Raw genomic sequence first — 27655 nt, forward strand, 5'->3', positions numbered from 1 at the left:
TGAGCCTGCCATCTGTGCACCTCGGCCCAGCGGGGCGGGCTGGGGGGTCATTATCGTGGCCCGAGCACATCCCCTGAGGGGCGTGGGTGCTGGACAGCCAGACCTCACACCAGGGTGTCAGGATTTGAGATGGGAAGTATGCCGTTCCTTTTCTCTTCCCTCCCGCCCTTTCTTTTTTCTCTTGTTTTCTCATCGACTTGTTCTTGGCTCTGCCTCTTTTCTTTCTCTCCTCATTTTCTCATTCACTCATTTTCTGACTCTGACTTTAGACAGAGTTGCACAGTCATCACCCAGCCAGGCCCTGGGCTCTGGCGTCAAGGAGCGCTTGGTTTAGAGGGCGACAGACTAGTGCCCAGGCGCGTGTAGCACAGCTGATGTGCCGGGAGGGGTCTAGGTGCAATGGAGCCATCAGGTGGAATATGGCAGGGAGCAGTGACAGCCAAGTCAAATGTTAGGATGAGCCGGGTTGGCCAGGCAGGAGTGGGCGTGGAGAGGTCAGGAGGAGGCAGGCCACACGGGAAGCTGGAGGGAAGATGGGGAGAGGGCCACACGGGCCAGGGCACGCAATAGCCATTCTGCCGTCCTGGGCAGAGCTCCTTCCCCGGCCTCACTCAGAGTACAGCCAGCTCTGCCTTCTTTGCACCAGGATCAGTCACTTTGGAACTTACCTGCAGCAAAATTGTGATCACCAGCTGGCTTCTCCCCCAAGGTCCCCTTCGTCAGTCTCCCTTGCTGTCCCGTTTCCTTTGCTCAGTTACTTGGCCAGCGTTTGTCTCCCTCGCTCCTTTGTGAGGTCTTTGATGGCAAGGGCCCCCTCTGTGGTTTAGCACAGTCCTGGGCCATGGAAGCCACTCAGTAAACATTTGCCAGATGAGTTCTTGTGCTCTGGACAGTGAGACCGGCTCTGCCTCTTCTCAGGCAGAACAAGGTCAGGAAAACAAGTGTAATCCAGGTGGGAGGGACACAGCCGACGGCATGCGATTGACAGGAGCAGGGCATTGATTTCCGCTCTGTTCCCAACTGGCTTTGTGACCTGGGGCCTTGGTTTCCCCTCTACCAAACCTCAGCCTCCTGCCTATAAACTAAGTCACTAGAACTGGAGCCCGGGGTGGGCCCTTTCTCAGCGTGCTGTGGTTCTGAGACCCCATGGAGCAACCGGAAAATGGGGCATTAGCCACTGTTTTGTCGTTTACACACCCTACTCCCTGCTCGTGTATGATTAAGGAACTTCATTTTCCTTCCTGAAAGGATGGTGGGAGATGCCAATAAGAAGACCTCAGAGCCACGAGTCGTCTTTATCAAAAAGTCCCAGCTGGAGCTTGGAGTGCATTTATGTGGTGGGAACCTGCATGGGGTGTTTGTGGCCGAGGTGGAGGATGACAGTCCTGCCAAGGGCCCCGACAGCCTGGTGCCGGGAGACCTCATCCTCGAGGTGAGTTCTGAGCAGCAGGCTAGGCCACTCTCCGTCTGTACTTCAGGCTTCCTGTGGTCTCAGATGACACAGGAGACAAGGGAGCAAAGTCTCTCACCTGGAGACCCCTGTCGCTGTTGAGTGCTGCCAAGACCCTCTGCATAGATCACGGGGAAGTGAGCAGGACCCCATCTTGGCCACTGGCGTCCAGAGGGAAGATGCTCTGCTCTTGTCAGCAACAGGACTCTGATCTGATGGAGAGCATCATCTCCCTCTCACTGGGTCTCCTGTTTGATGGAGGAGAAGGTTCATAGATACTGAAAGATACAGTAGCATAAGCAAGATGAAGTTCCATGTTCTGAATAGCTCTTACTTGCTGGAACTAGAACAGGGTTTCTTGTGGGAGAAGCTGTCGGGGACAGAGCAGACACTGAGCGGAGGAGGCAGGCTGATTCCCAGTTAAGGGGAATTTGAATCGCCACCTTATCCCACAACCAGCCCCTCATGGGTGCCCACGCCACTGCTGGCTTCTGCCTTCTGACCCCAGTCCCCCATCCCTGGGCAGTATGGCAGTCTGGATGTGCGCAACAAGACTGTGGAGGAGGTCTACGTGGAGATGCTGAAGCCCAAGGATGGCGTCCGCCTGAAGGTGCAGTTCCGCCCCGAGGAGTTCTCCAAGGTCAAGGGCCTGCCTGGCGACAGCTTCTATATCAGGTACCAGGGGCCAGGGGAGGGGCTTTCGGTGGAGACTGTTCCAGTGTTTCTTGCCCCCAGAGGGTGGAGCCGTGATCTTAATTACTCTGGCCCCAAGCTGCAAGCTCATGGCGAGATGCTCGTGACTTAGAAAAACCCTCAAGGGCTTACAGGCCCAGGTCGGGGGCTGCAAACCTCTTTAGGGTTTGGGGCCTGGGGAATTTTGAGGCTGCAGAGCGCCATTTTCATGTGGGCTGCATTCCTCTCCTGGGTTCTCCCTGACCCGGGTCTGCAGATCCCTCTGCAGGTGTGTGGATGTCAGGGTGTCCACAGTGCCCTGAAGTACTATACGAAATGTGTGTGTGGGGCTGGCATCAGGCATTTTCTAAGAGGGGCTCATAGCTTCCTTCACATTCCCTAAAATCTGAGGCCACAAAAGGAATAAAAACACCGATCAACTGCCTACCATGAGGTACAGGTCCCTGATAATGTGTTTCCGTCCTGGGGAGCTTCCAATCTGTAGGAGCCATTGGCCTTGACTCAGGGGAGGAAGGCAAATGGGGAAGGCCCATTTGGAAGGGGAGATATGGCCTTGGTCCTTGGCAGGAAGTTCTTTTTCTGATAGGCATGAGGCAGCCCTTATCCCCAGGGAGCCCCCAGTCTCAGGGGAGGAGAAGCACCTTCTTTGTCCTGTTATGTAAAGCCTGGGTTCCCTCCTTTGGGAACCGCCACCAGGATGGGAGGAGGTGGGTCCTGATCGTGGTCTGGGGGAAGCTCAGAGCAGGAGAGCGACCCCAGGAGTCTGGCTGCCAAGATGTGTGGCTCGTCCTGCAGCAGCCCGCGACCTCCTGATCCTGTTCCCTCCGTCCCTTGGTCCAGGGCCCTGTATGACCGGCTGGCAGACGTGGAGCATGAGCTGAGCTTTAAGAAAGATGACATCCTCTACGTTGATGACACCTTGCCCCAGGGCACATTTGGGTCCTGGATGGCCTGGCAGCTGGACGAGAACGCCCAGAAGATCCAGCGTGGCCAGATCCCCAGCAAATATGTGTAAGTGTTCTCCACGCCCGGGCTTGGGGGTGGGGGGGGCGGCACCCATGAGCTGGCGCGTGGGGTGAGGGCCAGGCCCAGGGGTGCTGGAGGACTCATTCTGCTGCTCGTTCGGCTTCTGGTCTGTACGTTTTGCCAAGATCGCTCCTCCAAAAAGCTGTGCATGAGTCAGTGCTATACAGAAGCACAGTGGCAACTTAGGAGACATAACTTTTTTAACAGATTCATTGAGATATAATTCATGTACCATCCTTCTGTCCCTGCCCCCTCCATGCCCCCCAACCCTAGGCAACCACTTATCTACTTTCTGTGTCTGTAGATCTCCCTGTTCTGGACTTGCACATGGATGGAATCATATAGTCTGTGGTCTTTTTTGACTGTCTTCTTTCACTCAGCATAGAGTATTTTCAGGGTCTGTCCACGTTGCAGTGTGTGTCAGTGCTTCATTCCTTTTTCTGTCAGGAAGCATAGCTTGTAATGTCACCAAGTGAGGGCTGTCTTAACAGTTCCTTTTGACACTCATCTGAATATAGACATTGGCCTTCTCCAAGAGCTTTCCCCCAGCACTGGTGTTTGTGTCGCCCTCACAGCAGTGGTACAGGGGTCCTTGGTGGCATGGGTGGGTGAAGTCACCGTGAAACCTGCAGAGGAGTGTTGGAGGAGCCTGCAGCCCCAGCTCTCGCTCTCCTCGTGGGCAGGGTGGACAGGAGATGGCCCCTATGGCCCTGCCCAGCACTGCCATTCCCTATGACTGCAGGATGGACCAAGAATTCTCCAGGAGGCTCAGCATGTCTGAAGTCAAAGACGACAACGCCGCTGCAAAGACGCTGTCAGCGGCCGCACGCAGATCCTTCTTTCGAAGGAAACATAAGCACAAACGCAGCGGGTCCAAAGATGGGAAAGACCTCCTTGCCTTGGACACCTTTTCCAACGACTCCATTCCACTCTTTGAAGGCAAGTGGCTGAGCTCGCTTTTCCAAAGGGCTCTCAGGATTAGATTTGCTGTTGACCACAGAAGCCTCACAACAGTGACTTAAACAGGATAGAGGTTTACCTGCTTTCACACAGGAGTAGTCTAGAGGTAGGCATCTGGGTTGGGATGGTGGTGCTACTGTCTTCAGAGTCTGCCATCCATAGGGCATGGCTTCCATCCTTAAAGTTTCCCCGTGGTCACACATGTCCTTGCAGCTCCATCCATCATGTCCGTGTTCAGGCAGCAGGAAGGAGGAAGGGACAGGAGGAAAGTGTGCCTCAGTTTAGTGTGCCTCTTGAAAGAGCTTACCTGGAAGCCCCACCCTTTGACTTCCACTTACATCTCATTGGCCACTCACATCTGCAAGGGAAGCTGAAAAAGCAAGATTTTAGCTGGAGCATTGCTGGCCTCAGTAATGCAGGTTCTGTTAGTAAGGAAGAAAGGAAGGACAGGTATTGAGTAGGCGAAAAGCAGTCTTTGCTCAATGCATTGCTTCTAGTTTGTTTTTGGGTTATTACAGGCTGCTTGGTGGTGACCAGGGACCACCAGTCTCTACAGATCTTTGGCCTTTTCTGGCCTCACTCTTGTGTCTGTTAATGAGATCCTCCCAGGGCTGGGTACTGACATAGATCTAGAGTTGCATATTAGGGAGTATCAGATCCCCTGGCAGATCGCCCTTGTGGAAAGACATATTTGTCCCGTAAAGCAGGAGGCTTTTACAAATGCTGCTCCTGGGACCCCGCATGTGTGTCCACTGTTCTAGAATGTGCACCCTCCTGGGTGGGCAGGGTGTGGAGGTGGCAGTGAGCAGCAGAAGGTAGGATAGTCGATTTCCTCCTTCCCTGTTTTCCTCCCTCCCTTCCCTCTTTCCCTCCTTCCTGCTTTATTTTTTAAATTAAAGCCTTAGGCACAGCAAGTTGAATGAATCCCACCTATGTTCATGGCCCACTGTCACTGTCATTCAGGACGGGGCTTGACACGCTGCAGCCCCTGAGCCAGATCTGGCCCACTGCCTGTTTTTATGTGGCCTGCAAGCTAAGAAAGGGTTCTTTCACTTTAAAATGTGAAAAAGACTATATTAGCCCTTGGGCAACAATCGTTGCTTGACTTTGCCTTTTGGCCTTCAAAGCCTAAAACATTTACCCTCTTGCCCTTTACAGAAGACGTCTGCCGCCTCTTACTCAGGCATGGTTTCTCTCTTACGTTGTTTTTGTTTTTCCCCTTTCATTTCTTTGACCTCTACTTGAATATCCCCCTTCCCTTTTCTCCTGTGGGCACTGTCTCTGGAGTGTTTGGTGGATGGCCAATGGATAGGTTTGTGTCTTTGAAAAATAGCCTTTTGTCTGTTCCTCCTTTAGTTCTTCAGCGTTTTTTTGCATTATATATTTTGAAGTTCTCTTTAGGTGCACATACCTTTTGAATTGTTATATCTTCCAGGTAAGTTGACCGTTTTATCATCATGAAATGTCCTTCTTTATCTCTAGTAACCTTTCTTGCCTTGAAGTCTGTTTTGTGTGATACTGTTATTGTTGTACCGGTTTTCCTTTGGTTAGCGTTTGCATGGTTCATCTTTTTTCATCCTTTTACTTTAAGCTTTTCTGTAGCTTTATGTTTAAATGTTTCCTTTAAGCAGCATGTGGGTTTTTTCAACCCACGGTGACAATCTCACTGTTTTTCATTTTATTGAAGTATAACATATGTACAAAAAAGTGTTGGTTTTGGAAAATACCTGGCCAGTGTTTCTGTAAAACTACTTCTGTGCTCATCTTTCTTCTCGTTCTGCATCTTAGTTCTTTGACCATATCCCAGGTGTCTTTTACACCCTTTTTCCCCCTATATTTTCCATCTCTTTTTTTCTCTCCATGTTTCAGCCTGGATAGCCTGGCTATTTTCTCCTGATCTTTTTCCTCTTCATTAATCCATTCTTCTGTCGTGTCCAGTATGTCCTTATTTCAGAAATTGCATTTTTCAGTTCTAGAGTTTCCATTTGACTTTTTTTGTGTGTGTGGTAAAAAACACATATTAAATCTACCATCTTAACCATTTTTAAGTATACAGTTCAGTGGTGTTAAGTATATATGCATTGTTGTGCAACAGATCTCTAGAACTTTTTTATCTTGCAGAACTGAAACTCTGTACATACTAAATACTAATTCCCCCTCTCCTGTCCCCACCAACCCTTGATAACCACACCGCCTTTTCTGTTTCTGTGATTTTGAGTACTTTAAATACTTTATATGTGTGGAATAATACAGTATTTGTCCTTATGAGATTGGCTTATTTCAATTAGCAAAATATCCTGGAGGTTCACCCATATTACAGCACGTGACAGGATTTCCTTCCTTTTTTAAGGCTGCGTAATATTCCATTGTATGTATCTACCACATTTTCTTTATCCATTCACCTGTCAATGGACATTTGGATTGCTTCTGCCTCTTGGCTGTTGTGAATAATGCTGGATGAATATGGGTGTACAAATATCTCTTTGAGATCCTGCTTTGAACTCTTTTGGCTATATACCCAGAAGTGGGATTGCTGATCATGTGGTAATTATATTTTTAATTTTTTTGAGGAACCACCATACTCTTTTCCATAGTAGCTGTGTCATTTTATATTCCCGTCAGCAGTGCACAAGTGTTCCAGTTTCTCCACGTTCTTGCCAACACTCATTATTTTCTGTTTGCTCGTTTCTTTTGATAGTGGTCATCTTAATGGGTATGAGGTGGTATCTCAATATAGTTTTGATTTGTGTTTCTCTTAATTAGTGATGTTGAGCATCTTTTTCATATGCTTGTTGGCCATTTGTAGATCTTCTTTGGAGAATTGTCTATTCAAATCCTTCACCGATTTTTAAATCAAGTTATTTGTTTTATTTTTGTTGAGTTCTGGAAGTTCCTTATAAATTCTGGATGTTAACCCCTATCAGATATACATATATATACATGTTTGCAGATATTTTCTCCCATTCCATAGGTTGTCTTCACTCTGTTGATTGTTTACTTTGATGTACGGAAGTTTTAAAATTTGGTGTGGTCCCATTTGTCTATTTTGCTTTTGTTGCCTGTGCTTTTGGTGTCATATGCAAGAAATCCTTGCCCACACTAATGTCATAAAGCTCTTCCTCTATTTTTTTTTCTAGGAGTTTTATAGTTTCAGGCCTTATGTTTAGGTCTTTAATGCATTTTGGGTTAATTTGTGTATATTGTGTGAGATAAGGGTCCAACTTCATTCTTTTACATGTAGACATCCATTTTCTCAACACCATTCGTGGAAGAGACTTCTTTTCCCTATTGTGTAGTCTTGGCACCCTTGTCAAAAATCATTTTGCCATATATGCAAGGGTTTATTTCTGGGCTCTCTATTCTGTTCCATTGGTCTATATATATGTGTTTATGCCAGTACCACACTGTCTTGATTACTGTTGCCTTTGTTGTATTTTTTGAAGTCAAGAAGTATGAGGCCTCCAACTTTGTTCCTTTTAAGATTGTTTTGGCTATTCCGGGTCCTTTAAGGTTCTATATGAATTGTAGGATTTTTTTTCTATTTCTACAAAAATGCTATTGGGATTTTGATAGGGATTGCATTGAATCTATAGATTGATGTGGGTAGTATGGACATTTTAACAATACTGAGTCTTCCAATTCACAAGCAGAGAATGTCTTTCCACTTATTGTGTCTTTGATTTCTTTTTGCAGTGTTTTGTAGTTTTCAGTGTACAAGTCTTTTACCTCCTTGGTTTGGTTTATTCCTAAATATTTTATCCTTTTTGAGGCTATAATAAATGGGATTGTTTTCTTAATTTCTTTTTCAGATCGGTCATTGTTAGTGTTAAGAAATGCAACTAATTTTTGTGTTTAGATTTTGTACCCTGCAACTTTCCTGAAATCATTTATTAGTTATAATGGTTTTTCAGTGGATTCTTTAGGATTTTCTACATAAAAGATCATGTCATCTGCAGACCGATTATTTTACTTCTTGTTTTTCAATTTGGATGCGTTTTATTTCTTGTTCTTGTCTACTTTCTCTGGCTAGGATTTCCAGTACTATGTTGGATTGTAGTGGCGAGAGAGGCATCCTTGTCTTGTTCCTGATCTTAGAGGGAAAGCTTAAGCTTTCAGTCTTTTGCCATTGAGTATGATGTTAGCTGTGGGTTTTTCATATATGGCTTTTATTATGTTGAGGTAGTTTCCTTCTGTTCCTTGTTTGTTGAGTTTTTTTTTTGTTTTTTTTTTTTGTCATGAAAGGGTGTTGAATTTTGTCAAATGCTTTTTCTGCATCAGTTGAGGTGATCATGTGGTTTTTGTCTTTCATTTTGTTAATGAAATGGTGTATTACATTGATTGGTTTTTGTACGTTGAACTATCTTTGCATTCCGGGTATAAATCTCACTTGGTCATGGTGTAATCCTTTTGATATGCTGTTGAATTCAGTTTGCTGATATTTTGGTGAGGATTTTTGTGTCAATATTCATCAGGGATGTTGGTCTTTGGTTTTCTTTTCTTGTGTCTTTGTCTGGTTTTGGTAGCAGAGTAATGCTGGCCTCATAGAATGAGTTTGGAAGTTTTCCCTCTTCAGTTCTTGGAAAAGTTTGAAGAGGACTGGTGTTAATTCTTCTTTAAATGTTTGGCTGAATTCTCTGGTGAAGCCTTCTGATCCTGGGCTTTTCTTTGTTGGGAAGTTTCTTGGTTACTGTTCCAATCTCCTTACTTGTTACAAGTTTGTTCAGATTTTTTATTTCTTCATGATTTAGTCTTCCTAGGTTGTATGTTTCTAGGGATTTATCATTTCTTATTGGTTATCCAATTTGTAGGCACGTAATTGGCCTTAGTCATTTAATTTTTTTAATTTATGAAATCACTTGTACTGTCTCTTTCATTTCTAATTTTAGTTATTTGTCTTCTCTCCTTTCTTCTTCATTAGTCTAGCTATGAGTTTGTCAATTTTGTTGATCTTTTCAAAAAACCAACTTTTGGTTTCATTGATTTTTTTTTTCTTCCTAATTTTTTTTTATTCTATATTTCATTTATCTCTGCTCTTATCTTTATTATTTTCTTCCTTTTGCTAATTTTGGGTTTAGTGTGTTCTTCTTCTGATTCTTAAAGTGTAAACTTAGGTTGCTGATTTGAGATCCATCTTCTTTTTCAGTGTCAGCTTTTATCACTGTAAACTTCCCTCTTAGTACTGCTTTTGCTGCATCCCATACGTTTTGGTGTGTTGTGTGTTTTCATTTGTCTTGAGATATTTTCTAAATTCCTTTGTGATTATTTTTCTGACCCATTGGTTGTTTAAGGGTGAGTTGTTTAATTTCCACATATTTGTGGATTTTTCTGATGCTATTGATTTCTAGTTTCATTCCATTATGGTCAGAGAAGATGCTTTGTATGATTGCAGTCTTCTTACATTTGTTAAGACTTGTTTTGTGGCCTAACATATGATCTGTCTTGGGGAATGTTCCATGTGCATTGGAGAAGAATGTGTGTTCTGTTGTTGGGTGGAATGTTCCATGTATGTCTGTTAGGTCTATATTGTTATTCAAGTGCTCTCTTTCTTTATTGATCTTCTATCCATAACTGAAGTGGGATATTGGAATCCCCTACTACTATTGTGTTGCTGTCATTTCTCCCTCCAGTTCTGTTGGTGTTCACTTCACATATTTGGGACCTCTAATGTCAGGTGCATGTATATTCTAAATATATATTATAAATATTATAAATATTGTTGTATCTTCCTGGAGAAATGGCTCTTTTATCATTATATAAAGTCCTTTTATGTTTCTTGTGACAGTTTTTGTCTTAAAATCTATTTTGTGTTATATCTATTTTATATGATATAACTATGGCCAGTCCTGCTCCTTTTAGGTTCCAATTTTCAGGAAATATCTTTTTTCTATCCTTTCACTTTTAGCCTATGTGTGTTCTTAGCTCTAAAGTGAGTCTTTTGTAGACAGCATATAGTTGGATTGTTTTTTTTAATCCATTCAGCCAATCTATGTCTTTTGATTGGGGCGTTTAATCTATTTACATTTAAAGGAATTACTGGTATGGAAGGACTTACTATTGCCATTTTGTTTTTTTCTGTATGTCTTGTAGTTTTTTTGTCCATCTTTTCCTCCCTTGCTGCCTTCCTTTGTGTTTCATTAATTTTTTTGTAGTGATATGTTTTGATTCCCTTCTCATTTCCCTTCATGTGTATTTTATAGATATTTTCTTTGTGGTTGCTATTACAATTACATAAAACATCTTAAACAGTCCATTTTAAACTGATAACAGCTTAATTTCAATCTCATATAAAATATTATTCTATATCTCTGTGTCCTCCCCACTTTATGTTATTGATGGCACCAATTACCTCTTTTTATAATGTGTGTACGTTAGCACAGAGTTATAACTAGTTTTATGCTTTTGGTTTTTAATATCTATACCATATTTAAAAGTGATTTATGCATCTATATCATGTTACTTCCAGATTCTCTGTTTGTCTGTATATTTCCCCTTAACTGGGAGTTTTACATTTTCTCTGGGCTTCTGACTCTGGTTGGATTCAGTGACTGCTGAGATGCTGTCTAGCCCTATGATTCTGTAATTATGAAGAGTTCAATGAAACAGATTATTCAGGGAGGAACAGGAATCTTCTAAATTGGTACCTTGCAGTGTGGAATGTTAACAATCATTACTTGATTCTTGTTCAAGTAAGTTGAGAAGAATAGTGACTTAATGACCATAAGCAGGGAGATGGATAAATAGATGCAGTGTATCCATGTGTGGCGTGTTCAAAAGGAATAAAGGAGATCAATATGAATCAACACGGATGCATTCCAGAAACAGAACACTGAGTGAAAAAGGGAGTTGCAGAATATTTACAATATCATGTCTTTTTTGTTGAACACACACATACACAACATATTTTCTAGTCTTTTTGAGCATATAAAAAGCAACATGTAAGAATAAGAAACATCTGGAAGGATATACTTGCAGCTCATGGTAGTGGTTCCTTCTGAGGAAGCTGGTGGGGACCAGGACTGGAGAAAAGATGTCAAAGAGGATGTTGGCTTTATCCATAGTATTCTCATTTTTAGAAGAGGGGATGTGTTCATCTCTTCTTGGAGGAAGTTCTTTGCCCTGAGACTCCTCGGAGTGTTTAGTCAGAAATGCGCGGGGTCTCTAGACAGTGAACGTGGTCACCAACCCCATCCCACCCCTGCTTTGTTAATAGATCAGGACACCAGGTTGAGAAATGCTGTGCAGAAAGCCGTCTAGATGTGCACGGGTAATCATCAGTCCTAGAAAATACATGTGCAGGTGTGGCTGAGTGAAGGGGAGAGACCGTGTTCACTTCCCCCTCAATTCGGCCCACGAGCTCGGTTCTTATGGAGCTGAGGCTGCGCCTAGCACTGTGCTGTGTGTTCACCTATAGCCCTGCTGTCCAGCCCCTCCTTCGTCATCCCCTAGTCACGCCTTGCTGTACAGCTGTGCTAGGCTGAGCCTCTCGTTGACCCTTCCTCACAAGCCCACCTTAGTCCACCCTCACCTCAGCTCCGCCCCTCCCCGTCGCCATCCCCCACCGTCCTGCCATGCTGTGCCTGGGCGCAGTTCCCATCCCATCCCTCTCCTGGCCTTCCCATGCTCTCTGTGTCCTCTGATCTGCTTGGTGGCCCTCTGACCCCTGCTGCTCCCGGGGTCACCTCTTCTGTTGCCTGGAGCTCTCTGGCAGCTCTTTTGTGGTTGTGTTGCTTTTCACGTGTTGCTGTGTTGTGGCGCTAGTTAGAGTGTGAGCTTTGTAATGGCAAGGACTGTGCTTTATACTCTTTTTAAAGTGTTTCTGAGATGCCAGCACAGAAACTGATACCAGGAACATGCCAAGAAAACAATTGTTTGCTGGTTTTGAGGCCTCTTTTTCTGCAGGGACTTTTTTTTTCTGTGAAGAAGATCAGCCCTGAGCTAACATTCATGCTAATCCTCCTCTTTGCTGAGGAAGACTGGCTCTGAGCTGACAGCTATTGCCAATCCTTCTCCTTCTTTTTTTTCCCCCAAAGCCCCAGTAGATAGTTGCATGTCATAGTTGCACATCCTTCTAGTTGCTGTACGTGGGATGTGGCCTCAGCATGGCTGGAGAGGCGGTGTGTCGGTGTGCGCCCGGGATCCAAACCCGGGCCGCCAGTAGCGGAGCGCGGGCACCCAACCGCTAAGCCACGGGGCCAGCCCTGGCAGGGACTTTTTATTTATTTGGTGGGAGGGGACGTTTACTATACATGTCAACTGGGATACTGGTTGACTGTTGTGACTGGGACCAGATAACAGCGGCTGAAGCGTGACGGGATCTTATTTCTCTGCCGTGTAAAAGCCTGAGCTGGTGGGTGGTCCCAGGGAGGCAGCTCTGTTCTGGGGAATCGTCCAGGGACCCAAGTCCCTTCTGTCTTGTAGCGCTGCTGTTTTCTAAGGGTTGTCCTCATCTGCAGGGGCAGAGCTGGCTCCCAGCACCTGGCCTGTGTTTCAGCCCATGGGAAGGAAGCGAGGAAGTGGGAGCTTCACCTCTGCTCACTGCACTGGGCAGGTCTGGGTCACATGACCATGCCTACCTGCAGGGGCGGTTACACCTGCCACACCTCAGAGGTTGCATCTCTAGAGAGCAGAGAATGGATACTGGGGGTGCGGGGAGCAGGCGTAAGGCACATAAGGAAGGATCTGAGCAGAAGGAAGTGCTGAAATGACTGGTCAAGACTGACTGCCTTAGGTGTTCACAGAGCAGGGGACACTTGTGCTGGACTCCAGGAGTGACCCTGCCCTGGTGTGCCCGGGACATGGGACTCGTAGTGCTAAAACTGGGCAGTCCCTGGCAAACAGGGGTCAACTGGTCACCCTACCTGGCTCTGAATTTGTGGAGTGAAGGGGGTGGGCTTGCCCGGGGTGAGCAAGGTCAGGGGAGCTGTGGCTCCCCAGCCACTCTCCGTCCCCTCCAGGTGGGTACCCGTGACACTGCCTGTCTCTCTACCTCAGATTCGGTGAGCCTTGCCTATCAGCGGGTCCAGAGAGTAGACTGCACCTCCCTGAGGCCTGTCCTGATTCTGGGGCCTTTACTGGACGTGGTGAAGGAAATGCTGGTGAACGAGGCGCCCGGCAAGTTCTGCAGATGCCCCCTTGGTAAGGGACACCCCCTGTGCCTACTGGGCTGTGTCTGTTCCTGTGTCCATGTCCACCTGTCTCCTGGGGCTGGGTCCCCTGGTGTCGCAGAGCCCTCCTGACTTGGGTCAGATTCTTGGCTTCTGGTTTTTTCTCTGGAAGAGAAGACTGCAGGACCAGGTTCCTAACAGCTCCTCCGCACAGTGTTCTCCAGAACATGCTGTGATGGCTCACAGTGCCAGGGGCATCCTGATTCCTGTGTCTGTGCTTTGCAGAGGTGATGAAGGCCTCCCAGCAAGCCATCGAGCGGGGCGTCAAAGACTGCCTGTTTGTCGACTATAAGCGGAGGAGTGGCCATTTTGATGTGACCACAGTGGCTTCCATAAAGGAGATCACAGAAAAGGTACCTTTTGCTTCAGACCAAGGGCCAGGCGCCTGTTTGAGCATCGGGTGGACCCTCTCTGCCTTTGGACCTCTGCCCTGTGTGTCTCGGGCCTTTAGTGAGCTCACTAAAGCTGCTGTGTCCTGTAGCTGGGTTCGCCTCCTTGGGGCTCCCCCATTGCTTCTGTATGCTTCCACTTTCATCGATAGGAAGCTAGTCTCGGGCGGGCTCATAGGAGTCTCCCTGTGTGTGCGTCACCTCTCCTCTCTGAGGGGATCTGATGAGAGCTTTGAACTCTAGGAACGGCCTCTCACAGGGAGTTCTACGACAGGGTCCCGGAATGCCTCTGCTGGGCTTGTGTGCAGAACTTCGTGGGTGCACTGTTCTGGGGACGGCGCCCAGCTTCCCCCAGGGCCCTGCCCCTGAAAGGGCTACGAGCAGTGCTGTGTGTCTTCAGGCCCGTTTCCTAGGTAGCATGAGGAGGAGCAGGGAACTCTGCAGAGTGTGTTGCAAAGGCCGCCCTCGAGGGTGTGGGCCCTTCCCAGGCTTTGTCCTTCTCGGCTGGTCAGCTCATCTTGTTGGGCTTTGGTTTCCTCCTCGTTACGTGAAGGAGTTGGCTTCTTACAGCTGTAAGTGTCAATTGCCCAGGTGAGGTGGACGAGCCTCAGGCAGGGGTGACCCCAGAAGTTAGCCTGCCAACGGTTGGGCCTCTGCAGTGGAGCTTTCAGGGGCCGAGGGAAGCGACAGGCAGAATGCCATGGCCTTCTTTTGCCTCACACTCTGCCTGGAGGCTCAGGGGACCCTGGGAGACATTTCAGTCACGGCCATGCAAAGACACACACTCCCTTCCCCACCGCAGGCCCCACTGAGAGCCTCTGAGTCTTCATTTGTTCAGTCTGGCAGAAGTAAGGTTTCTAACCCATGCCAGTGTAGGGCTTTAGGACGTTCCCCGTATCTGAGCAAAGGCAGGAAGGGAAGTTTGGAGTTGGGCTGTCCAGACCCCGCTCGGCCCTGGCCTCCAGCCTCAACCACTGTCAGTGCTGATAGCTTGTGGGGAGAGATTTTCCTCGGTAAGGTTTGCCCATGGTTTATCATGCGTGGTCTTCGTGAAAGACTGGTCTGGCGGCCTTGTTCATGGGTCGGACTGTATGTGTTCACTCTCCCCCATCCCTCAGAACCGGCACTGTCTGCTGGACATCGCCCCCCACGCCATCGAGCGGCTGCACCACATGCACATCTACCCCATCGTCGTCTTCATCCACTACAAAAGCGCCAAACACATCAAGTAGGTGACCGGCTCCTCGGGCTCGGCTGGGGCCTTGTGGGGATGGGGCTGCTGGCTCAGACAGCCAAGGCGGCAGGGCTGGGGGTGGAAGGATGAGACCAGCCTATTGGCCTTGAAATAGGCAGCACGTATAGGAATGAGCCTTCCTCCTCAAGCCCCCACCTCACCTTCAGAGTCAGGCAGTGTTAACCAAGCCTGGCCCTCCTTCCCCACCACCCTTTGCACTGTTTGGGTGCTGCCACAGCTCCGAGTATGTCCAGCTTTGCATAGCTCCCCTCCTGCCCCATCCCCCTTCCTTTTCTCCTGCCTGTCAGCTTGGTGCTCACAGGGATGCGGGAACTGAGTGACCTGGGCTAGGTCCAGCTCGACGAGGAGCTGGCTTGTGACTTGGGTGAGCCTTTACTTTCACTGAGCTTTAGTTTCCAAACTGGTTGGGCTAACAGCTTGTGGAGGCCCCCCTCCACTTTGCCTTTCTGTGCGTCGAAGCTTTTGGTACCTGCCCTCGGGCGCCTGCTCTCTGTGTGCATGCTCTGGGGCATGCACAGAGCTCCCCTCTGCCCAGAGCTCCCCGTGGGCTGCAGGCTGCTGCTGTGCTCTACAAGGGGAGCACACGGGGCCCCTGTGTGATGGAGATCCCTGTTACTCTGGACAAGGAAGGAAAGAGGAGGGCCTGGGGAGGCGAGAGACTCAGCCTCGTTCCCTGGATGTCCCGACAGGGAGCAGCGAGACCCCATCTACCTGAAGGACAAGGTGACCCAGAGGCATTCCAAAGAGCAGTTTGAGACGGCTCAGAAGATTGAACAGGAGTACAGTAGGTACTTTACAGGTGGGTGAGAGTCCGTCCTGGAGAGGCAGAGTGGGCAGTGGGGATGGAAACAGGGTTTCCAAAGACATTCTTAGAAGTGGGAACAGCCCACGCTTCCTGGATGCCAGGGGAATGCCATGTAAGCACTTTCATCCCAAATGTTCTGATTGCTGGCACAGGGCAACCTCAGGAATTTTACAGGTTGAAAGGGAAAGTTCACTGATTTTGGCCTCACGTCCGGGTCTGGCCTTGTCCGCTGGGATTTTTACACGTGTTGCATAGCATAGCTCCAGTGTTCCCGGCAGGCGGCACGTGGTGGTGTCTGTGGCCATCTGTCCTCAGCACCCTCCGGGGCAGTCCAGTTTTGCCATGAGGTTTGATCAAGAAAAGCTGCGCCCTTACATCTCTGGTCTTGGAGACACAGCAAACCAAAACAGGCGTGGCTCCAATTTTAGCTGCGATTTTACTTTGTGTCTTTCAACCTCTTCCATAAAATCAGTCATTTATACGGGGGTTAGTAACGTTGTGGTCACAGAGAGGCCGGGAGCGTGATTTCAGTCAACTTGTAGAGAGTGCTGTGATCTAGTTTGGTGCTCCTCATGCAACAATTGGTCTCAAAAACCAACCTTGGTGCTTCTGTCTATATATGTGTAGGTGTGTTTTAATTTCCAGTCCATCACAGACCAATATTTTAGTCAAATACATTAACAGTTACTAGATACATGAAAATTTAAAACTCTAAAACTTATAAAATACAAGCCTTGATTTTTTATTAGATTCAGCAGGCATAAAATTACTCTGTCACATTTCCATAGCAGTTTCTAAACGCTCCCTGTCAACTTCTGTTTGTACCTTGTGGCAAGCCGCTGGGGCATGGTTTGTCTACCTGCGCTGTTCCGTGGAGCACACTCAGAGCCCTGGTCTCGTGTCTCCCGAGCCGTGGTGTTGAAAGCCTGCAGAGCAGGGCTGGGCCCCAGCTGGAGACGTGTCATCTTCTCTGGGCCATGGGATAGTGGCTTCTGACACCCATCCTTATTTCCTGTAGAGTCCTGCTGCCAATTGGACCATCAGAGCACACCCCCAAATGCTTTCCCATTTGCTGGACTCCCCCCTGCAGGATTAGGCAAACCTGAGCCAGGGCATGCAGGGGGGGTGGCAGTTTTGCGAGTGGTCAAATCCTGGTCATTCCTGTTCCAGGGGCTGGGGAAATTCCAAAGCAGAGTTTGACACCTTCATTTGAGCCCGTATTTTCAGCATCCCACTGAACAGTTGACCAAGAGGGACAAGTAAAAAGCCGAAATGATTTGCACTCAACTCTTAATTTTCTTTTTCTTCTCCAATTTCTTGCTGATGGAAGAGAGTGGGGCGGGAGTGAGGCAGGAGGGCCAAGTAGCTCAGAACAGACAGGAAAAGAGAAAGAGGAAAAGATGTATTTATCTGCCTCAAACCCAGGGTCTTCCTCTGAGCTCAGTGTGTGTGTGTTTGGGGCTGTTTTGCAGGGGTCGTCCAGGGAGGAGCCCTGTCGAGCATTTGCACTCAGATCTTGGCAATGGTCAATCAAGAACAAGATAAGGTCCTGTGGATTCCAGCCTGCCCACTGTAGAAGATCGCTGTGCGGGGAAGTGACTGCAGCTCGTCTGCCAGTGTAGACACCTGGCTCAGCTCTTCTTTAGTGACGAGAGAGAGAAGTCTATGTGTATATAAACATGAAGGGGAAGGATCCATGAACAAGGACTCCAGAAGCACCTCTTTTGTATACAGAGGGCCGGCAGACTGTTCCTCTCACACCTGTGCTTTAAGACAAAACAAAAACCACAAAAGACTTTCGATAGAGGGGTTCAACACCAACCTTTCTTTAGCCAGCTGATCAGAGATGCTGCAAAGAGAACCTTTCAGATCACAGTTTACAAGCCTTTTCTAAGTATTTGGTTGTTTATGTTTACTTGAACGGCTCCATGTGCTCGGTGCCCAGCCCTGCCCCTCCGTCAACCCCCCTGTGTGGCTTTGGTGTTGGTTTTGTTCCTGTTTTCAGCCAAACAACTCTGGAACCTCGTTGGGGGCTGCTTTGCTTTGGGAGGTTCTTGTCGGTGGGACCAGAGCTTTGACAAACTTCCTGCTCCTCGGTGGCACCCCTCCTGGAAGGACCTCGCGACTGCAGGTGCTTAGACATCTGTGGTGGCAGAACCAGTGCCTTTGTGGGGCCAACTCGCCAGTGGCAGTGTTTTCCCCACCCGGACCAGGGAAGGTGACTTTGGCAGTCTTACAAACTCATCTCTCGGACCTTCTCTCCTGCCTTCCATGTCCTCTCATTTCCTCTTCATCTGCATTTGTTGTTTCAGCATTCTGTCTGGTCTGCTGGAGCTTCATGGGTTCACGATGACACAGCTCGTTCTGGGCAGGCAGGGTGTTAAGCTGGGGCTGATGCATGCCATTGGGTCCTTTTTAGGTTCTGTAAATAGTGACAGCCTTTATCAGTGCAGTTTTTGCAGGGTAATTCTTAAACTCTATCGAGTGGGGCAGGCGTGGCGCTCTTTTTGATATGAAAACATTCGTATTTCAAACTTTGAATTGAGAGCTCTTAGGGGAAGTGTAATGATTAGTGTTGTCACTGTCAAAAATCTAAAAAAGAGAAACTGGGATCTTTTTAGTCTTGGCTACAGCACTCACGGCATGAACAGTACTCCATGAGGATGTCTTCATTCTTCAGTTGGGGTTTTTATTTTTATTTTTTTTCTTTTTTGCACTTCTGACGCTGGATGTCTCTGGCTGAAGATTTGATGTGGTTCCTCCTTAAACTGTGCGTCCTGTTAATAATAGGTACTGTACTGGGCTCCGTGTAAGTGTCACTGGGGTAGGACCTATATTTTAATACTGTTCCTAACATTTCATTTTACTAGGAAGAAATCTTTGATTTCATTTTATTCTTTGTAATTCTAGACACTAGATTGTAGTTTAGCCATACTGACATTTTTTAAAAAGGGATATATTTTCTTGCACAGTTGTTCAAAAAGAGACATGTTTCAGTCCTCAATGCTGCCCTTTGTTTTACAGGTACAAGTTTTCTAGCTCAGACAACTAAGACAACCGTAGGCTGTCTCAAGGTCTCACTCGCATGCCCTCGGGGCCGTTCCTCTGAGTTGCAGACAGAGTGGGACTGTGATGGTACAGTGTGCACAGGTACTGTTCTCACAGACTGGGATTTTCTGTACTAAAACCTTACTTTGTATCAAAAGTTAAACAGACTTTAGTACAATAAATAAAGGTCAATTTCTGTAACTTGTGATGAAGATACCTGTATTTCCCTTGTTTTCCGTCCTTTCCTGCTCCCTCCGCTTTCCTTTATTCCTCGGCTGGAGACGCCTCTCCTCCCCTCGGCGTGAAGCGGGGATTGGCTCACGTGTGAGGGTCTTTCCAGCTCTCGTGGTAATCAGGAGCCCCTTTCACCTGCTGCATCTGCCTCACTCTGATGCCCTCCTTCCCTCCCATATGTCTATCTGTCCGTCTGTCCGTCCATCCAGCACAGCGTGGGTGCTGGTTGCAGCCAGGTGGCTGATTTGCGTAAGACTCAGATCCTGCCCCCGGGTGCTCACATTCAGGTCTGCAGGTTTGGGATGGGCCCGTGAAAAGCAAAAGGGATTTGAAGGACACCAGGATCCCCTAATATTCTCAGTCAGGGCCCTGTCTGCAAGGGGGCAAGGCCCAGACCAGGCCCCGGGGTGAGGGGGCCCAGCCTGGCACGGGGGCTGCACTGTGGTACCACTCAGCATTGCAGGGCTCTCCGGAGCAGCCTGTTTGGGCCTTAAAGTCCACGTTCCAGAGCGGTGGGAAAGCTGGGAAGAGTGGCCAGGAGGCCAGGGCTGGCCTCATTAAACACCCTGAGGCCTGGGTCAGAGCAGAGCCCACCTCCCCTGTTCTTTTTGCTTGGAGGAACTTGAGGGCAGAGTGTTCTGCAGAAGCCTCATGCTGTGACTGTGGCTGGGCCACTAGGGGTAGACTTGGTTTTGATGCCTCCCTGGTTCTTTCCTGCTGGGTAAGGTTCTACCGTGGACCTGCAGTCTCGGCCTCACATGTGGCCACAGGAGTCACAGAGCTATGTGTGGCTATGGAAGTTGAGAGCAGGTGGGGCTGGTGCACCTGGCTGGGACCCAGGGCACACCCCTCTGCCATGTGCACCCGGTCACAGAGCTTCCCAGACCCAGTGCCGTCCTCAGAGGGGAGCAGCTGCTACATAGATGTTGTGACCCACCTGGCAAATGGGGGCGGTGGCTGCTTGTTTTAGGAACAGTTTCTTTTAAAGATTTATTTATTTATTTATTTATTTTCACCCCAAAGCCCCAGCAGATAGTTGTATGTCACAGCTGCACATCCTTCTAGTTGCTGTATGTGGGACACGGCCTCAGCGTGGCCTGAGAAGCGGTGCGTCGGTGCGCAACCGGGATCCGAACCCGGGCCGCCAGCAGCGGAGCGCGCGCACTTAACCGTTAAGCCACGGGGCTGGCCCGGAACAGTTTCTTTAAAGAGATCAGTTATGATGCCAAAAGCTTGACAGTTTACACTTGTGGCATTATGAGTGATTTTGTTTTCTTTAGACTTTTTTGTATTTTCCAAATTTTTTACACGAGACTTGGTTTTCTTTTATAATTACAAGTAACAAACCACTATGCCTTTTAAAAATGGAGGGCCAGTTAAGTCACTGAGCTCACAAACCGTTTGTTTGTGGATGTGCTGAGGCCTTGCGGGGCAGCCTCCAGGATACACCTCCATGCAGCACTGAGAGGGGACTCATGTTTGTCTCTAAACCAGGCTGAGACCAAGGCGGGGTGGGAGGGCCCAGCCAAATGAGTCTCTCCCCTAAGTTGGTGTCTGTCTCATGCAGGCTCAGGTCATTCTGGAAAGGCAGGGCTGACTTTCAACTCCAGCCATGAGGCTTTGGACGGATCACACTCTCTTGGCCTCAGCGTCTAGGCCTCCAAAGACCACACAGACTAGATGATCTCTAAGGCCCCTTCCTGGGCTGACATCTGTGATGTGGGTGGGGAACGGGACTTCACTCCTGGCCTGGCAGAGCCAGGAGCTTTGACACACATGACTGTTCGGAGGCTGACGGAGACCCTTGACACCTCATGCTTAGATGCAAAAACGGAAGAGGCCTGGACTGGAGCCATGCACGGGCCCAAAACCTCGGGCCTCTCAGCAGAGACGAAGCTCTGGGGCCGATCAAAGCAGCTGGCTGGCTGGAGTTTGGCTCTGGGAAGCTGAGCTGCTGCCCCCATTGAGGTTGCCAGGGCAGAGGGCCACCTGGGTCATGGACCAAAGACGGAGAGAAATACAAAGAAGCGCAGAGCGGGTTACAGAGCAAGCATAAACTCACAGTTAGGGAGCGCGGCTGGCCTTGGAATGACCATCCTCTCCCCGGGGAGGGAGCTCCAAGGCTGCACCCTGGGCAGCCAGGCCTGCTCCACTGCTCCCTTCCACTGGTGTTCTAGCCTGCTGGTGTCCGTGACCTGATGTCCTCTGTCCGTGCTCTCCCATCTGCTCATACCTTCCAGATTACCGTCTCTGGCCTCTCGATGGTCCCCTCTTCACTTCTCCTTGCTCTTACGAGTTTGTATCTTTTTTTTTCAACTGTGAAATGTGTCATACATACAGAAGAATATATACTATGTAAATGTATGGTCTAAAGAAGAATAAGGCAGACAGTGTATTCGTAGTTAAGGAACAGAATGCCACCAGTACCTTAGAAGCCCCCTTATACCCAACCCACTTGAAGTCTAAGCACTGTACTGACTTTTGGTTTAATCATTTCCTTGCTTTTCTGTATATTTTTACCCCCAAGGGAGATATCTTGAAACAATACAGTGTTCAGTTTTAAAAACATTGGGCATCAAGCACAAACGTAGCTGTATGGCGAAAGAACAATGTTGCCACTATTAGGTGAAGTCGCCTGAAAAAGTAGCGTGGTCTCTGGGTCAGAGTGAACCTCAGCTTCCCTGGGAATTTGCAAAGGACCCCTCTGTGGAAGGCAGTGAACAAGGACTCGAATGAGTCCTGGGACCAGTGGGGCCGCCGCAGTTGGGGCGTGTGGCGGTGCTATCCACGGGCTAGGTCCTTGTTGCCCGGCAGAAATATGGTCTGTGGCTTGCGCTGTGGTTTTCTGTGTTCACGCTCACCGCAGCCGTCCTCTGGATCTCAGCAGTGAGTCAAAGCTCAACACTTCTGTGGGGTGAGATGCTGATTTCTCCAGCTGATCTGGAGAGCAGGAAGTTCATCCGCTCACGTCAAGACAGGCCTAGTAGAAGTAAGAATCTGGTCCAGGATCACCGTGACGTTCTGTTTTTAGCCAAGCCGCGTGAAGTCAGCAGAGATCTTGGTGCTGACAGCTCTTAACATTTCTGTCTTGAGTCCTTGCTCCAAACCAGATTTCTTGTCCTCTAGATCTGGTGCCAGCTCTCATCCTGGTACCTCTCCTCTACTTTCCTGAGGATTTCCTGGGGGTTTTCTTGATTTCTTTCTTTGGCTCTTCTCTCCTTTGATGGATCTCCAATTTCCTGTGCCACTCGTGAGGAGAAAAGGGTTAACCCTGATCCAAATTCTTTCTTCACAGGAAGGTGGCTGGGTTTACCTTCTAGCATTGTTTCCTAGAAGAGTTCTGGATTAAGAAAAAAGTAGCCAAGTCTGTGTTCACCATTGCCTACCGATTGGCCCATCTGGGCTGGGAGGCCCGGGAGTGGACACACAGATCCCGAGAGGCACAATGACAGGGACTGCAGCAGCAGGTGCTGTGGGGCTGCTGCCTCCTGTTCCTGTCTGGGGCTTCACTTATTGTGTGTTGGACGTCCTGGACTGGGTCCCTCAGTTCCTATTCTTCTGTTGGCGTCATTTTGTCGTTTTGCTATTCTTTCACAGAGATTCACTCCACGTAGATCTTTCAGTCCCTTCTGTTGAGTTTTGTAGCTTTGCTATCATGTTTTTAATTTCTAAGAATTCTTATTTTCTCAGTGTCCTTTTTTATATCAGCCTGTCCTTGTTTCATGGATATGAGATCTCATATCTGAAGATAACATAGATTTTTTTCTTTTCACATGATTCTAATTATGTGAGATTTTTTTCCCCCTACTTGTCTTTGTCTCAATCTTGCACATTAGAGGCCTTAACCTCAGGTGTCTGGTAATCCTTATGTGTCTGCTAATGATTAATCGTGGGGATTTGAAAGTCCAGGACAAAGGGGTAGGAGCCTTTGAGTTTCTCTGTAGGATGGCCTGGCGGGGCTGCTCTTTGGAGAATCTCAGTGACGGTCTCCTTAAGTCTGTCTGCAAGAGTTGATCAGATTCCCCAAAGGAGGCCTTCTGATGGGAAGGGTTGGCCTGCCCGTATCTATGAGCCCACTGGGGGAAGCAGGCTGGGGCTTTTGGCCTTCAGCTTTCGCTAGGGCAGCATACAGTCACTTAATCCTTTTGTTTTCTTAGGGCACCAATTCTCTGATCTGTGTGTGGTATCCCTTAGTCCTCTCTTAGACTGTCCAGGGAAAAAACCTTCCAGCTTCTGCCGAGTTGAGGGAAATGCAGTTGAGGATCCCGTAGCTTGGGGTCCAGGAATCTGTTTCTTACTGACTTTCCCAAATTCCATATTTAAGCCATCCTCTCCACCTTAAGTTCTAGAAGTAACTATGCCACACTTCCTTGCATTTGAAGATGCTTTGCTCTTTCCTGTGTTGGTTTAGGATTTGGCATGCTCAGGTCTGTCTGCTAAGTAATTTGCCACTGGGCTAGCTTCTGAACTGATATTGTGGTGGTTGTCTCTCTGCTCTCCCCATATTTCTGAATTTAGGTCTTTTTAAAGAAATCTTTTTACTATATTTACTTTGTTTTAATGAGGTTTTAATAGAGGAGCAAAAATAAGCTTATTTAGCAATCTGCTTTCTTAACCCAGAAGGGAATTTTATACCTTTTCGTATTCCTTTACTGTTATTTTACTCTCACTGGGGTCTTGGAAGGACCTAAGATACATACCTCATTCCTTTTAACATCCGCATCCCCTTCCAGTTCATGGGTGTGTCAGTCGGGCTTCAAGCAGAGAGGCAAAACCAGTAGGAACTGGTATGATATATGTGTAAATGTATAAATTTGTCACAAAGAGTTGGCTTACGTGATTGTGGGTGCTGGTTCAGCAAGTCTGAAATCGGGAGGGCTGGTCGGCAAGGTGGGAAGGGAAGAGTGTGGACAGGTTGAACTCCACAGGTGCAGCTGGAGCTGCTGTCCACAGGTGGAGTTTTCTCTTCTTTCAGGGAGGTTTCCGTTTTTAAGGCCTTTTAAAGCTTCTGCTTCTAAGGCCTTTCAACTGATTAAATCAGGCCCACCCAGGTTATCCGGCATACTCCCTTACTCTTGGTGTGTGTGTGTGTGTGTGTGTGAGTGTGAGGAGATCAGCCCTGTGCTAACATCTGCCAATCCTCCTCTTTTTTTTGCTGAGGAAGACTGGCCCTGGGCTAACATCCGTGCCCATCTTCCTCCACTTTATATGGGATGCCACCACAGCATCGCTTGCCAAGCAGTGCGTTGGTGCGAGCCTGGGATCCGAACTGGCAAACCCTGGGTCGCCGCAGCGGAGCACACGCACTTAACCGCCTGCGCCACCAGGCCAGCCCCTACTCCCTTACTCTTAATGTCAACTGATTAGGGGCTTGAATCACATTCTGCAAAATACCTTCACAGCAACACCTAGCTTAGTGTTTAATTGAGTAACTGGGGACTTGTAGCCTTGCCAAGTTGATACATCAAAAAACCATCACATGGGGCCAGGCTGGTGACGTGGTGGTTAAGTTCGCATGCTCCACTTTGGCGGCCCGGGGTTTGCAGGTTTGAATCCTGGGCGCAGACCAACACACCACTCATCAAGCGATGCTGTGGTGGCGTCCCACATACAAAAAAATAGAGGAAGATGGGGATGGATGTTAGCTCAGAGCCAATCTTCCTAGCAAAAAGAGGAAGAGTGGCAACAAATGTTAGCTCAGGGCCAATCTTCCTCACCAAAAAAAAAAAAAAAATCACAAAAAAACCCATTGGTTTTACCAATAACTTACTTAACCAGTTCCCAACAAATGGGCATTCAAATTAAGGTGGTTGTTGTTTGTGTTTATGGGCTTATTTAACTTTATCTTCATAGAAACTTTTATGCTGAGTTTGTAGCTTACAGATAAGGACATCAAGACTTTAGGCAGTTACAGTCAATTGCCTAAGTTTTTTTCTTATGCCGTGTTACCTTTAGGATAAAAGCAAGCTTGTGCTTATTTTGGAGTTGCTTTCTTTAGTGTCTCACAGATGCTACCTGCTCTGAGGAAGTTAACCATCTAAGCTACTTTATGCCTATTTGAGTCAGTTAAAGATGGACAGAGATGCTAAGAACTATACGACTGTGAGGATAAGAAGAGGGACTGGCAAGGCCCTGGGTGCCCACCCGCAGACTGGAGTTCAGGAGGCCAGGCTGCCCCGAGCGCATCGTGGGATGCGGCTGGCGTGCGGTATGCATCTCAAAACACATAACGATAAAAAAGAACAGAATCGAAAGCTACTTTGAGTTCAGCGGCAATGCGTGCTGGTCTTGGTTCCCCGTGGAAATAATAAAAATGATAAATCTAAAATTGCAAGATATTTTGCTGGAAATGACAGTGACTTTTTCAACAGCTTATTTTTATTAAGGTATCTGCTAATAATTAGAATGAAGATAATGTATGTTTAACTTTTGCGTTATACAAGTTTACATTTTCCTTGAAGTACAACAACTTGTTTTTACATTTTTGTGTTTGAAATATATCAAATACTTTGGATAACATTTCATAATTTCTAAATAATTCCCTTTGTTATTTTTATTTTTTTTATTGAGGTAACATTCGTTTATAACTATATAAATTTCAGGTGCACATCATTATATTTTGACTTCTGTATAGATTACCTTGTGTTCACCACCAAAAGTCTAGTTTTCATCTGTCACCATACAAATGTCCCCATTACCCCCTTTCACCCTCCCCCACTCCCTTCCCCTCTGGCAACCATCAATCTCTGTGTCTATGTGTTCGTTTGTTGTTGTTTTTTTATCTTCCACATGTGAGTGAAATCTTACAGTATTTGTCTTTCTCCGTCTGATTCATTTCACTTAGCATAATACCCTCAAGTTCTATCCATGTTGTCGCAAATGGCAAGATTTCATCTTTTTATCGCTGAGTAGTATTCCATTGTATAAATCTTCCCTTTGTTCTTAAAAACCAATGTATTTTTTAAAATTATGTTTTTTATGACATCCTAAATAATCTGTTACAGTCACACACTGCATAGTGACATTTCAATCAATAACAGGCTACATAGACGATGGTGGTCCCATAAGATTAGTACCATATAGCCTAGGTGCGTAGTAGGCTGTACCATTGAGGTTTGTGTAAGTTCACTCTGTGATCGCACAATGACGAAATCACCTAACGACGCGTTTCTCAGAACATATCCCTGTCATTAAGCGACACATGACTGTGTGTCTACGTGTTACAGGGGCTAGACTAAGCAGGTGATTCTCTAGGAGTCCGCTACTTTGGGTCATCTTCATCTGTGGGGAATACAATTGTTTAAAACCAAAAATCTCAGAGTTGAGTCTGAAAGGTGTGTGTCCATGTACATATCCTTGAAGATCAAAAGGCAAGTTCTTTATTTCAGGTCAAAGCCCAGGTAATTGACCCTTAAAAATGCAGGGATGGGACTAATGAAAAGGTCTACAAATGCAGAGGAACATGGGATGGAAGCCCATCAGAACTTCTCCGGGTCCCTCACAGGCTGTACCCTTGTTTCTCCAGCAGTCGGAGGTGGAGGGCCCACGTACTAGGGAATGGGAGAGTGTTGGCCTCCATGCCAAAGCTTCATCCTGACTGGAGTCCATCCTTCAACCCTGTGACAGCAGGCTTGATTTCCTATGCTGTGTAATGGATCGATTATATGACACTCGCGACGGAGCTGGTGTTCACAAGAGGTCAAGTGTTACTGCTTACCATCCAACTACCCCGTCAGCAAAAGTCAGTGCAACAGCCACTGCCCAGGAAGGGAGCTCAGGGTGACAGGCTACTGTGCCTTGAAGTTGTGCCAGTATATGCATGTCTTCCTGATAACACTCTTGAGCATTATTGTCAGATCCACGGAGAAGATAATTGCCAGGGCTGACCACATTCGAAGAGGTTGAAGGCTTTTATGGTATCTATCCACACGCAGGAGCTGACTGAGTCAGCAATCTGATCACTTCTAGCTCTGCCCCAAATATTGATGGGGTCAGTGTGCAGCCCTGGGTCTTGTCCTCGTAGTGGCCATCATCACGAGATCATTCCAGTTCCCAGAGAAGGAACTAGCTGAGCAAGTCAAGATGTGGCTGAAGATGCCCAGAGGACAGCTGCCAACACAGGTAGGGGCACCAAGACCAATGTAGGAATGGGACAATTGCAGTCCTCCAAGTGGGAGAGGAGATTCAGCCGTTCCTGGCTGCAGAAGAGCCATCAATTTTATTACTACAATTATTAATATAAAACCACCAGCCATGTCCCAATATCAAACGCCTCTATTCGTGTGATCCGTTTTAATTACAGCTGTACTTCTATTATTAGCACTCCCAGTCTTAGCAGCAGGAATTACCATGCTACTAACAGACTGTAATCTAAACACTACTTTTTTCGACCCAGCAGGGGGAGGCGACCCCATCCTATACCAAAACCTAGAAGGTTTCCTGATCTCTCCACCGCAGTCAGTTGGTGAAACAAGAAGCACGCACCACCACGTGCCGGGTTTAAAGCCTTGGAGAGAGTACCAGGAGCTACCGGCATGATACCCAGATCAGCTGACGGGATCCAGTGTGTGCGCTGACGGTGAAGACACCCCCCAGGATGCACTCAAGTGTCCTCACGCTAGTTCAGATACT

The 27655-nt window shown here is 47.5% G+C and overlaps 1 protein-coding gene across 4 annotated transcripts in view; it reads left to right on the forward strand.

Moving 5' to 3' along the window:
- DLG5 (discs large MAGUK scaffold protein 5) overlaps positions 1-27450 on the forward strand; it is a 136247-nt gene extending 108797 nt beyond the window's left edge. For 3 of the 4 annotated variants that reach the window (XM_087431989.1, XM_087431990.1, XM_004426900.3), the window contains exons 24-32: positions 1249-1432; positions 1977-2125; positions 2984-3154; positions 3912-4108; positions 13121-13264; positions 13519-13646; positions 14801-14910; positions 15627-15736; positions 17215-27450. In XM_087431989.1, coding sequence (XP_087288115.1) covers positions 1249-1432; positions 1977-2125; positions 2984-3154; positions 3912-4108; positions 13121-13264; positions 13519-13646; positions 14801-14910; positions 15627-15736; positions 17215-17318 — 1297 coding nt within the window. In that variant the 3' untranslated portion in view covers positions 17319-27450. The remainder of the gene's footprint in view (positions 1-1248; positions 1433-1976; positions 2126-2983; positions 3155-3911; positions 4109-13120; positions 13265-13518; positions 13647-14800; positions 14911-15626; positions 15737-17214) is intronic. The other variant, XR_015552452.1, reaches the window with a different exon arrangement.
- The last annotated feature ends 205 nt before the right edge of the window (positions 27451-27655 follow it).

Source organism: Ceratotherium simum, chromosome 6 (assembly GCF_057802395.1).
Source record: "Ceratotherium simum simum isolate JZ-2026a chromosome 6, ASM5780239v1, whole genome shotgun sequence".
Lineage (NCBI taxonomy): Eukaryota > Metazoa > Chordata > Mammalia > Perissodactyla > Rhinocerotidae > Ceratotherium > Ceratotherium simum.